This window comes from Suncus etruscus, chromosome 1 (assembly GCF_024139225.1).
Source record: "Suncus etruscus isolate mSunEtr1 chromosome 1, mSunEtr1.pri.cur, whole genome shotgun sequence".
In the NCBI taxonomy this organism is placed as follows: Eukaryota; Metazoa; Chordata; class Mammalia; order Eulipotyphla; family Soricidae; genus Suncus; species Suncus etruscus.
In genome coordinates, this window is record NC_064848.1 from 202,282,966 (window position 1) to 202,295,950 (window position 12,985).

A 12,985-nucleotide genomic window follows, 5' to 3' on the forward strand; every position below is an offset into this window, starting at 1 on the left:
AGCATGTCCCCGAATTCTGGGCTCCCTCAAAACTTGGAGCTTCAGGCAAGAGTCACTTCCTGGGGCCAGAGAGATGGCACAGTGGTAGAGCATTTGCTTTGCATGCGGCCAACCTGGGACTGACCCGGGTTTTTTTTGTTTTTGTTTTTTTTTGGGGGGGGGCCACACCCGTTTGACGCTCAGGGATTACTCCTGGCTATGCGCTCAGAAATCGCCCCTGGCTTGGGAGGACCATATGGGACACCGGGGATTGAACCTCGGTCCGTCCTACGCTAGCGCTTGCAAGGCAGACACCTTACCTTTAGCGCCACCTTCCCGGCCCCCTGACCCGGGTTTTATCCCCAGCATCCCATATGGACCCTGAGCCTGCCAGGAGCGATTTCTTTCTTTCTTTCTTTCTTTCTTTTTTTTTTTTTTTGTGGTTTTTGTGTCACACCCGGCAGTTCTCAGGGGTTACTCCTGGCTCCATGCTCAGAAATTGCTACTGGCAGGCACGGGGGACCACATGGGACGCCGGGATTCGAACCGATGACCTTCTGCATGAAAGGCAAATGCCTTACCTCCATGCTATCTCTCCGGCCCCCAGGAGCGATTTCTGAACGCAGAGTCAGGAGTAATCCCTGAATGCCTCAGATGTGGCCCAAAAATAGAAGAAAAAAAAAAGCACTTCATTTCCCAGATCTTTCCCTCCACTTAGTCCTTTCTCAGCTTTCACAACCCCCCCAAAACCCACTCAGTGATTTCCTGCTCCCAGAAACACACACCCTGGTGGTGACAATTTGAGGGGGGAGAGCAGGGGCAGGCCTCCAGGTGTTTGTAAGCTGCTGAACAGGTAAACAGCTGCCAGGAGCAGGGTATTTTCATGGGTGCCCTAAAATGAAGGAGCATTTCCTCATCTGTCCACTTTCTCCAAATAATGTGTGGACGTGTTTGGAAACCCCTAATCTTCTGCCTGCCGTCTGTCTGCATGGGTGTCTGTCTGCTCAGGATGAATCCTAACTTCAGTCCCTCCACCTTGGACACAGGTAACAGGCTGGGACAGCCTCTGGGGACTCTACAGGGGATGAAGCAGTCAGTGTGGCCAGACCTGGAACATTCCTAAATGAGTCTCGTTTTCCCCCAAGAATGAGCCAGGCATGAAAGAACAAGGCCAGCCGGGAGGAGCAGGGTGGGTTGTGGAAAAACAAATAATTACTGAGCTGTTGGTAAACAGGACTCTGGCCTGTGGGCGCTTGCCCAGCAGACAGAACTTGATACCCCAACGCCTGTGTCCCAAATTCAAGCTTGCCAAAGTTCTGTTAACAGAGTGAGTCTTGGGGGGAGTGGGTGGAGGAGTCTGAAGGCTGGTCAGAGTGAGAGAAGGTCTCCCCTCTTGGGGAGAGTGCCCCAAATACCATACTGTGATTTTGGTCCTGAAAACCTCAACAGTCATGGGGAGCCAGACCCTACTCGAGTAGGAGGGAACGGGGGGAAGGGCTTTCAGCTCCCCAGCTGGTTCCCAAGAGCAGCTGAGGGTTTGAAGTGCCACTGTCCAACTGGGCAGTTAGAAAAGGGGGAACCTTGGGCCGGGCGGTGGCGCTGGAGGTAAGGTGCCTGCCTTGCCTGCGCTAGCCTAGGACGGACCGCGGTTCGATCCCCCGGCGTCCCATATGGTCCCCCAAGAAGCCAGGAGCAACTTCTGAGCGCATAACCAGGAGTAACCCCTGAGCGTCACAGGGTGTGGCCCAAAAACCAAAAAAAAAAAAAAAAAAAAAAGAAAAGGGGGAACCGGGGGCTATAGAGGTAGCACAGAGTTGGAGTGTTTGCTTTGCACACAGCCGATCCAGGACGAATGGTGATTTGATTCCCAGCATCCCATATGGTCCCCCGTGCCTGCCAGGAGCAATCAATTTCTGAGCACAGAGACAGGAGTAACCCCTGAGTGTTGCCGAATGTGACCCAAAAACAAAAGCAAAAAAAAAAAAGAAAGAAAGAAAGAAAGAAAGAAAGAAAGAAAGAAAGAAAGAAAGAAAGAAAGAAAGAAAGAAAGAAAGAAAGAAAGAAAGAAAGAAAGAAAGAAAGAAAGAAAGAAAGAAAGAAAGAAAAGGGGGAACCCCACTTCTCTGAAGGCAGGTAAGCAACAGCGAGGCACAGCCAACAGGAGTAGCCTGAGAGTAGGTTGTTCCTATATCAGAAGGTTTCAGTGTTTCTGAGTTGTTGGGGTGAGCCCAGGGCCACATCTCCCTAGTGCTCAAGGACCTACAGGTAAGGCCTGTGTGCTACCCCTTGAGCCACCTTTCTGGCCCCCAGTCCCTAAGCTCATCCTATATTTCCAGGGGCCTGTCACCCCCCTGAGAGGCACCCTCGTCTCCCACCCCATATGGGGGATCAGATGACCTTAGAGGAGTCCCAGGGTCAATGATCAGAGCAACTGGTGAGATAGTCTGCCTGTGGTCTGCTGTGTTAAAGGCCACCCCAAGGAGTACTGAGGTGGAGGGTGGGGATACCCCCAGCAATGCTTGAGGACAGACCTGACCAACCAGGGTTTGAGCCTGAGGATACCCATCAAGAGACAGGCTGTGAGAGGAAGGGAGCTCAGGACCTTGCACATGTTAGATCTGGGTGCTAGACACTAAGCCACCTTTCCGGGCACCAGGCCAAATGCCTCAAAATTACACCCTTGAGGGCGGAGAGATAGCATGGAGGTAAGGCATCTGCCTTGCATGCAGAAGGACGGTGGTTCAAATCCCGGCATCCCATATGGTGGTCCCCCAAACCTGTAGGAGCAATTTCTGAGCGTAGAGCCAGGAGGAACTCCTGAGTACTGCCAGGTGTGACCCAAACCCCCCCCCCAAAAAAAAAGATTATACCCACATATTTTCTAGCCTCAGGGGCCTTCGGGGTAGAAGGTGAGAATTAGAAAGGCTGCTAAGCAGCACTAGGTTGAACACAGCCGCCAGTCCCAGTCCCAAAGGGATTGAGGGGTGGAAAGCTCACTACAGATAGGAAAGTGGGGCGGTGAGTCCCCCATGGGGATGATTCAGGGCTCAGAATGACCTCAGTCCCCAAGCCTGAGTCTCTGCCCCACACTGGATGGCAATAGGACAGAAGGACAGCCATGGGCAAACAGATATGCCGGGCATGTGGTTCAGCACTGCTCCTTGTACAGAGGGTGAGCTGGGCTCTGGGATCCCAAGGAACACCAGCAATGCGATGTCTGCCCATGGGACCAAGTATGAAAGCACCAGGACTAGGTAGGTGTGCTGGCACCAGGACCAAGTGTGCAAGCCAAGGACCAAGTGTGCAGGAACCAAGACCAGGTGTGAGCACATCACATTCGGTGCTCGGAGCCCAGCGCCAGGTATGCACCAGGTGTGCTCGTGCTGCTTGCTATCTTGGTCTTCAGACCAAGGCCCAGGTATCTGGGTTCAGGTGCCTCCTTGTTGAGGAGGGTGCACATATTAGCATATATACAGCTCTAGGGACAGCCAGGGAATCTGACTTTGATTTTACTGTACAAACACACAGTAGAACATAGATCTGGGGCCTCCTGCTGCCTTAGCCACATGTAGGGGGCTGCCGGGCTTCAGGGTCCTGAAGGAGCGAGTCCTGAGCATTACCCAAGGCCCCCAAACCTTCAAAGCTCCTGGACCAAAGCTCAAAACAACAGGGAGAGAGGCAGAGACCAAAGATTTCAGCATTCATTCCTGCCACAACCCCTGCAACACAAATCTGTCTACATGAAGCTCCCAGAGACCTTGGGGCAGGGACCCTGTACCTCGGGTACAATCCTCAGAGGAAATGCAGCTGCAGAAAGGAAAATCCAGGAGCCAGAGCAATAATACAGGGGGTAGGGCATTTGCCTTGCATGCAACTGATCCAGGTTCGATTCCTAGCATCCCATATGGTCCACCGAGTCGGCCGGGAGTAATTCCTGAGCACAGAGCCAGGGGGGATCCCTGAGTGCCGCTAGATGTGACCCAAAATGCAACAACAAAAACAAAAAACAAACAAAAAAGGAAAATTCATGCCCAACTCGGGACCCCAAACCCTGAGAAACGAGGACTGGAGCAGAAAGAACCTGCTTTCCTGCAGCTCCAAGATGTCCTTTTCCAGCCAGAGCAGGACAGATCTTGAGCCAAGAGCCCCAGGATAGAGTTGGGGGACCCAGAGGAAGAGAAGTTGTGGGTAAGAGGGAAGGCAGGATGGCGCAGTAGCAGCATCTGGCCACGAGAGGGCAGCAGCCGCACACAAGTACAGGTAACACCACCCGATGTTTTCCTGGGCGCTTTGGAGAATTTACTTCTCAGGAGAAAAGGGATCTCGGTGCATTCGGATAGTGAAGGCCTAGGGATGTGGATCAGTGGGCAGCTCACAGGCCTTGCATGTGGGAGGCCCTGAGTTCGATCCCCAGTTAGGCATGCACGGCTCTCTCTCTCCATGTCAGAGCAGCACCTGTATGAAGCCTTGTTTCTAGAATGGGTGTTGGGCTTGCTTGGAAAGCGAGCCTTCCTTGGAACTGGGGTCACACACATGGAGTACCCCCCCACCTACCACCACCAGGAGGGGGCAGGGTCTGTGGCAAGGAAAGGGGAGATCCTGGGAGTTTATAGTGCTCAGGGAGAGACCCTGGGTCACCCTGGAGGTGGTGTGTCCAATATGGCGGGTCACCAGCTCTTGTCTGCAGAGCATGAGTCCTGTGGGGAGCCACCTCTGTGCCTGCTTCCAGGGGACACTCTCCCCCACCATCCCTATTGCTCCCCTAACCCCAGGGCTCTGAGATGTGGCTTGGGCTGCCTATGGAACTCTCTGGAAGCAAAGAAGTTGATGGTTCTTAAGCTCCCCTCCTCTCGGCTCCCCAGTGCCCACAGGTAAGGCCTGTCTCACTTCTCTCCTGGGGTGACAAGGGGAGGTGAGGGAACCGGGAAGGGGCCATGAGCACAAGGCAAGGGGCAGCAGAAACCACTGAGAGAGACCTGGAAGGATTATGAACTTTCTAGAAGAGGCGCGAGTGAGCCATGTTTGTTCTCAGACACAGTGCTCAGTGATGCTCCCAGAGGCTAAGTCAGAGTCAAACTAGGCCAGTCCCACAGGAGAGGATGGAAGTGAAGAGAATGTGCTCCATCTAAGGGTGTCCCTCGGGCCCCCCAAGGCTGAATTGTTAACCATGACACCCCAGAGTCCCAGCCTCATCGCCAAACCGTGGGCGTCGTCAGCAGTAGGCATCAGCCAAAACCTTCCTGTGTCCCCCATCCCATCTTTGCTTTTTGCTACTTTTCACCAGCCCCTGAGATGCCACCTTCCCCACCTAGACCCCGCCTCAGAGGAGCTGGTTTTGGGGGGGGGGGCACCATCTTCTCATGCCTCTTAATTAACCTGCTTCCAACAACCTGCTCGTGGCATTTGCCCTGCAAAGGACTGGGGGACAGATAGAGGTGCCCTAAGAGCCTCTGGGTGAGATGGACACTTCCTGCCCTGTCCCCACCGGTCAATCACCAGGGACAAGTCTGGTGGTGCTGCTGTCCCCACTTTCTGCTTCCCAAAAGGCCGCTAGAGAAAGCTGTTTCGAGGGGCTGCTGGCTTGACATCTCCCTATCCCACCCACCTGCTCCCAGCTACCCAGTCCTGGCCCAGAGGGTGGTAAGCAGAATTCTGAGACATGGGGGGAGGGGACAGATCCACAGCAAGATGGGGGGGCAGCTTACCTGGCGCTCTCAAAAGTGGCGGCTGCTGTTTTCTCCACGGCCCCAAATCCGACACCCACAGCCAGACCCTCTAAGAAGGAGAAGAAAGCTCTAGGTTAGAGACAAACTTCCCTGGGGTCACAGGGAGAGCCAGGGAGGGGACTTGGGTGGCACTGACCTTGCACCCATTATGCGTTCACCCACATTCAATCACCAGAATAGCCACAGTGTCACTAAGTGGGGTCCCCAAACTGAAAAAATAAACCCCCAAACCATTTAGAACAGTGTTGGCAGCCAACATGGGTTGTGGGCTGTTTCCTGGGGGGAATCCATATCCTGGGGCCCCTCTCTGTAACAGCCAGTGGGCAAGTCCTTTGGGGGTATCAGTGCTCAGTGGCACCCCAACACACGTGCCTAAACTCCCCATTTGTCAATCCCTTTGGTTGAGTCAGTTTTGTTCTAGCCACTTATGTTCAACGCATGGAGAAGTTTGCTTGGAACCAAGATCTCTAAGCTTGGGATTCCCCTCACCCTATCCCAGCACCCTGACTTGTGAAAGCCACCGGTACAGGGGCTTGATAGGATATGGTGGGACTCTCCCAGCATGATTTCATTATGAGGAAAGGGGGAAGGCACAAGCCTCGGAGTTCACCCCAAGCTGAATGATGGGCACTTTTCAGTGAGACACAAAACCTCCCTAATCCCCCCATGCCCCCACAAACAAGCTCAACCCAGGCTCATGGTGCCCCTGCCAGTGAGATGGGGAGACTCATCATGGAGGTCTGAGTCACAACCAGGAGCTTGGGTCTCAGCCTGGAGTGCAGGTGCAAAAACAGATGGAAGCTAGAGTGATAATAGCACAGCAGGGAAGGCATTTGCCTTGCACTCGGCCAACCCGAGTTCAATCACTGGCATCCCATATGGTCCCCTGAGCCTGCCAGGAGTGATTTCTGAGCACAAAACAAGGCATAATCCTGAATGCTGCCAGGTGTGGCCCAAAAAAACAAGCAAAGATTCTACAATTGGAGCAACTAGACAGGAAAACATTTCAAGACTCACGAATACCCCAAGTTTAGCATCTAGAGGCCGGAACAATAACACGGCGGGGAGGGCATTTGCCTTGCATTCGGTAGACTTGGGTTCAATTCCCAGCATCCCAGAGGGTCCCCTGAGCTCTGCCAGGCATGATCCCTGAGCACAGAGACAGGAGTCAACCCTGAGCACAGCTGGGTGGGCCCCCAAACCAAACCATAGGCACGGTTTATGGCATGTCCCTTATTTGTGGAACTCGACAGTAGCTGAGCCCCAAGTGCTTAAGGGCCTCAGAAATAGACCTTGGGACTGAAAGTGAGAGCCTCAGTGTCCCCTCTTCCAGATGCTATGAGTAGTCAATTCCCTAACCCACATTTAGGACGGTCCCCACTTGGCATTTTATTAACACCCCGGTGAATTTGGGGATTCTTTCGATAAATGGAGATCAAACAAGCCTGTCAGATGTTAATTCTGCCCCAGACCCTAGGCTCACAGACACCAAGAGAAAACAAGGCAACACCCAAGGCCAGAGAACCCCAAAGCCCTAACCTGGCCAGGACACTCTATGACTCCCATGTTCTCTTTTTTTTTGTGTGTGTGTGTGTGTGGTTTTTAGGTCATACCCGGCAGTGCTCAGGGGTTATTCCTGGCTCCAGGCTCAGAAATTTCTCCTGGCAGGCACAGGGGACCATATGGGACGCCGGGATTTGAGCGATGACCTCCTGCATAAAAGGCAAACGCCTTACCTCCATGCTATCTCTCCGGCCCCTCTCTAGAACATTCTTGCCATTGGCAAGTAACACAAAGATGTCATTTTCCTATAAACACACCCCTAACTCAATTCCTCTTCTTTCCCTTTCCCTTCTACTCTCCAATGAACGTGTGCTACTATTCTGAGCTTGTATATCTTTATTTCTCGGTATTTTCCCTCTACAAGATATCGAGGGCCCTGGGACCCCTGGAGCATCAGAGATGCTGGCCAGATGGCTGCATCAAGGTCCAGCCTCCTGCCCTGTCCGCTGCCTCGCAGTCCTGAGAAGCCCCCAGACACCTGCAGATGGGGGTGTTCTGAATCAAGTCCACGTCTCAGGCCCACCTGGTGCCTCGCTTGCAAACGGGGCAGCAGGATGGAGAGATGGGATGGTGGAAGGTTGTGGATTTCAGTGGCTCTAAGGAGCCCACAATCTCTGTCCCCGGAAGAGGGGTGTCTTTGACCTCTGGGGTCCCCTTGCCCCTGTGTATCCTCACAGGATGTCAGAAATCTTTGCAGCTGGCCCAGGAGAGAGGGATGCAAGAATTTCAGATCCTTCAAATTGAAATGATCAAGCCTTTCCCTCCCTCTCCCTATGGTCCCCTATGGGCACCCTGTTTCTCTTCCGGGAATCCTGGGTTCTCCAGGCTGAGGTGTCCAGCTCTAGGGTGGGAGTCCGCCCACTGGAAACATCAGCAATGCCCCCCCCTCCTTTCTTTGGCTGAGGATTTAGCAATAATTAATCATCTGGGTGCAGAGAAGCGGCAGCCCAGAGACGGAGAATCTCATTAAGGTATGACTGTGTGTTTAGCAAGCAGCCCCCCAAGGAACAGCAGCGCCCAATTATAACCCCCCTTCACCCAGCACTGGGCTCAGGCTTCCCTGGGCATCTGTGTCTCCACCCCCAGGACCATCCCCAGCCCACAGGCTGCTTCTGTGTGGGCCCTGCCCTGCTCCTCTGCTTACCTTTAGCCTGGAACATTCCTTGAACGTTTTTTATTTTTTACAAAGGGGATGGTCTGGCTCCCCCCAAGCTCTGTTCTCCTGGGATCAGGATGGAGGAGCGTGTTGTCGTGTGGGAAAGCGGAATGAACCTGAATAAGCCCAGGAAGGACTAATGAGGCACCGACAGCACACCCGGGAAAGCCAAGGGGGTGAAGGCAGAGCCCGGGTATTTGCAGATGTGGACTGTAATTAAGAAGAAACCCCCGGGGTGTGGGCTCCCCCACAGCTTTCCACAGAGCTGCTTCCAGCAGGTACCTGTAGGGGGTGACAAAGGTCACTTGGAAGGAGGTGGGGGTCAGGGCTGGGAACACACTTGAGAACTTCAAAGCAGACTCTCCTCTGGGGGGAAGGGAAGGGCTATCTGCGCCGCCCCCTCTCATCTCCCCTCGCTTCATCTCTCGCCTCCACTTGGGAAGCAGGCCTGAGAATCAGTGGCCCCTGTCCAGGATTCAGGTTGCTTTAATTTCTGTGTTTTGGGGTCACACCTGGCAGTTCCCAGGGGTTTCAATTGGAGTCTCCTGCATACAAAACCCATGCACAGATCCTGCCTTTTCACCAAAGGGTCCTCCTGAATATGAAAGGGGAAGAGAGAACTGAGCCCGCAGCAGAATGGGGCAGGGTGTCCTGAAACTGGTTTTGGGGTTACGAATCTGTATGGTGACCAGTGAGCTCCTGAAAGCACATTAGGCCTTCTGCCAATCTGCACTGACCTCTAGGAGGCAGGTCAGCCCCATTCAAGAACCACAGGCCCCTCTTCCAGTCCTGTGGGACTTGTAACCTAGGAGTCCAACCCATTCCAGAATATTCTGGAAGTTCCAGGAAATGTCTAGAACAGGGGTCTCAAACTCAATTTACCTGGGGGCCACAGGAGACAAAGTCGGGGTGATCCTTGAGTGCAAAGTCAGTAGTAAGCCTTGAACATTGGGGGGTGTGACCCAAACAACCAAAACCAAAACAAAACAAAAAAAGATTCCTCTAGGGCAGGGCCACAAAATGTACGGAGGGCCGTGAGTTTGAGACCCCAGGACTCTAGAACATTCTGGAAGTTTCTGGAGCTGTTGACACAGTGTCCTAATGACCAGGTCGAGGACAATGTAGTGAAGGGCCATGAACAGGAGCATTTGGGCACAGCAAGTGAGGTGTGAGGTGGGGGAAACCACCGTCTCCAGAGCAGATAGCTGCCCAGACACTGCCTGTTGCCTCATCCACACTGACCCCTTCACATCCCTCAGGAGCCCCTTCCATCCTCCTTCCTGGCTCCGGAAGTGCCTTTTCTGGGGGCTGAGTCAGAGGGATTCCACGAACATGGGGTGCCACTTCCTTCACCCCTTACCCGGCCACCCTCCATGGTCCTGCCCCAAGGCTCGGTGGGGCTGGGGGCAATAATGACTGTCATGGTCCAGACACAAGGGACAGAGATAGAGCCATGGCTGTGACACATGCTTGGCATGACAGACAGACACACCTGGTCCCAGGTGGCCTTTGCCTGTGGCTGTGCCCAGAACACAACTGTCAGGGTCATCCTGAGGCCATTTTACTCTCCAGGAGGCTCAGAAAGATCCAGAATTTTCCTTACTGGGGGCCTGAAACCTTCCACAGGGCCTGCGTGTATGTGCATAGATGTATGTGTCTTTGTGTGTGTCAGCATTGAGCATGTGCTGGGAAACAGCTGCACTCACTGTCTATATCTCAGACCACCGAGTTCTAGAATGTTCCAACTGGCCTTCCACCCGATGTCCCAATCACCACATCTGTCTTGGTTTGCTTTTTTCCCTTAGGGAGCATCTGGCTTTCCTGTGAGTCTCTTCCCAATGCGGGTCTGCTCTGGATCTGTGGGCACTATGGGCCAGCAGGGAGCCTCCTGGTGATCTGTGCTCCCGCCTTGTCTGGATTCCTGGGTTGAGGTCCTTTTCCAAAATTTTCTTCAACATGTCCGAGGGGGTCCCAAGTTGAATTCAGACACATGCTCATGGCGGTTCACAGCTGCCACAGAGGCAGCAGGAAAGAGCTTCCTTGCCCAGCCGGCACAGGCCTCTTCACAGAGCCTAAAGCTCTTTTCAAGAGGTTTTTGTTTCCACTTGGCAGGAAGAGATGAGAGGACAGGGCGGATCAAGAGGCTCCCTCGAGCTGTGCAGGGGCAGGCGAAGAGCCCAGACACGGAGTGGTCTCGTTCCTCCACCCCAAGTGACAAGAACAGAAATGCCACCACGGGACCAGACTTTGGGAGCAGAAATGTACTGTGCAGAAGCCAGATAGCACTGAACAGTAGGGCATTTGCCTTGCATGCAGGTGACCCAGGAGGAACCTGGTTCAATTTCCAGCACCCATAAGGACCCCCGAGCCTGCCAGGGGCAATTTCTGAGTGCAGAGTCAGGAGTAGCTCCTGAGCACCACTGGATGTGGCCCAACAACCAATCAACCAATTAATAAAGTAATAAAGTTAAAAAAAAAAAAAAGAAATGCATCGTGACAGGAACATGGCTGCCTGGAATAAAGACAGGCCCCAAGATCCATCTGGAGACAGCTACCTGTTTCCACTTAAGAAGCCCATGACCACCGAGTGTCCGTCTCAGGTGAACCAAAGCGATCAAAAAGGAAAGAGCTTTGTACGCAGTGCCCATCTGGGACCGCCAGCACCGCACACGACAGGGTTCTGCATGGCACCCACTTGGCTCAGATGCCAACCCGGGGCTCAGGGTCTCGCTCAGTCATTTTCCACCCTTCACACCATCTCCGCCTGATTTCGTGCTCCGGTCATTTTGACTGTGGCCAGAGTAAAACAGGTGGCAACTTGGGGGGCACAAGAGGAACTACAATGCCTCAAGGATTAGCGCCCCTTTGTTTCCTGCCAGAACCCCAAATTTCATTCAGACCCCTCAGCCCCTTCTGAATTCCCTGAGATGCGCCACTATTTTATTATTTTAATCTTGTTCTGAGGGTAACGCATCAAAAGGCAGATGAAGTCTGCAGTCTTTCTCATCTTCCACCCGCTGCCCTGCCTGCCTCTCCGAGTGAAAAAGCCAATTAAAAGGACAAGGGGGTTGGGGGGGCTGGAAGTGAATTATTCATGAACCCTACAGCTTCTCTTCATCAGCCTTCCTCAGGGGCTCAGATTGGGGCACTCACTTCATCGCCTAGTCTCTGTGCTTTTCCCTTCCTGCGTTTTATTTTTTAATGGGACCGTCCTAACAGCCTCACGAGCTCTTATTTATTCATTTTTTTGCCTTTGATTTTGGAAATCAATTGATTTTTTTTTCCTTTTGATTTTGAGTTATTCCTGGCTGTGTGCTTAGAAATCACATCTGGCAGGCTCAGGGGACCAGATGGAATGCCGGGAATAGAACCCGGGTCAGATGCGTGCAAGGCAAATGCCCTACCTACTGTGCTATCATCATTCCTGTCCTGTCTTTTCTTTTGTGGTTTTGGGGCCACAGCTAGCAACACTCAAGGTTTAATCCTGGCTCTGTGTTCAGAAATTACTCCTGGTAGGTTGAGGCCAGGGGAACCCTATGGGGTGCCGGGGATCGAACCTAGGTCGATCCCGGTCATCAGTGTGCAAGGCAAACAGCCTCCCCTTTGTGCTACCCCTCCAAACTGTCTTCTTTTTTTTTTTTTTCTTTTGGTTTTTGGGCCACACCCGGCAGTGCTCAGGGGTTACTCCTGGCTGTCTGCTCAGAAATAGCTCCTGGCAGGCACGGGGGACCATATGGGACACCGGGATTCGAACCAACCACCTTTGGTTCTGGATCGACTGCTTGCAAGGCAAACGCCGCTGTGCTATCTCTCCGGGCCCCAAACTGTCTTATTTATTCTTGCTCTTGCATTTTTTCCTCTCTCCTTAGGGCCCAGAGTGCTGCCAACTTTTTGTTGGTCTTGTTTGGAGGGGAGCCACACCTGGCAGTGCTCAGGGACCCTTACTGGATATGCCAGGGATTGAACTCGAGTTAGCTGCATACAAGGCAAGCACCCTCCCCACTGTGCTTTCACTCATTGGCCCTTCTTTTCATCTACTTTGCAGAGTAGTAGGATTTGGGTGATTTTATCCATCACTGGAGACTCCCCATCCCAGCTATCCAGAACACATGCCCACATCCATTTGGCATCAGAAACCCAGGTAAGTGCATGCCAGGTACACAGGCAAGTTCCTATGCTGTGGGCATGAGCAGAGCAACAGGTGCTACAATGGGGAAGCCCCAATTTTGTGGATGCCCGCCCATCTGTCTGGGGCAGGTGTTAGATGGAAGGTGCTAGAGTGAACAGGAAATTGTGAGTTTGGATCCCCAAACTGGGTGGAGCTGACGCTGCTAAGTAGGGGAGAAAAGTCATTAGTGTCCTCTCTGCGGCTCCTGTGGGTTCATGGTGGGAGAAAGGAGGTTCCTCTGATGGGCAAGGAACCCCCCAATAGTTGTGGCGTTTGGAGGGGCACAGGGTCTGGCTGTTGAGGTTCTAGAACTCCCTCAAGTGCTCAGACCAATGCAGCCTCATTTCTTTTACCCGTCACGTGCCTGCTTAGAACACGGTTGCCAAGACAGGT

The 12,985-nt window shown here is 53.1% G+C and overlaps 1 protein-coding gene across 1 annotated transcript in view; it reads right to left on the reverse strand.

Annotated features, from left to right (window-relative positions):
• Window positions 1-12,985, reverse strand: part of SLC39A11 (solute carrier family 39 member 11) — a 175,559-nt gene that overhangs the window by 23,963 nt on the left and 138,611 nt on the right. Inside the window, 1 exon segment of the mRNA XM_049769690.1 lies at window positions 5,685-5,754. Within this exon segment, the coding sequence (XP_049625647.1) occupies window positions 5,685-5,754 (70 nt within the window).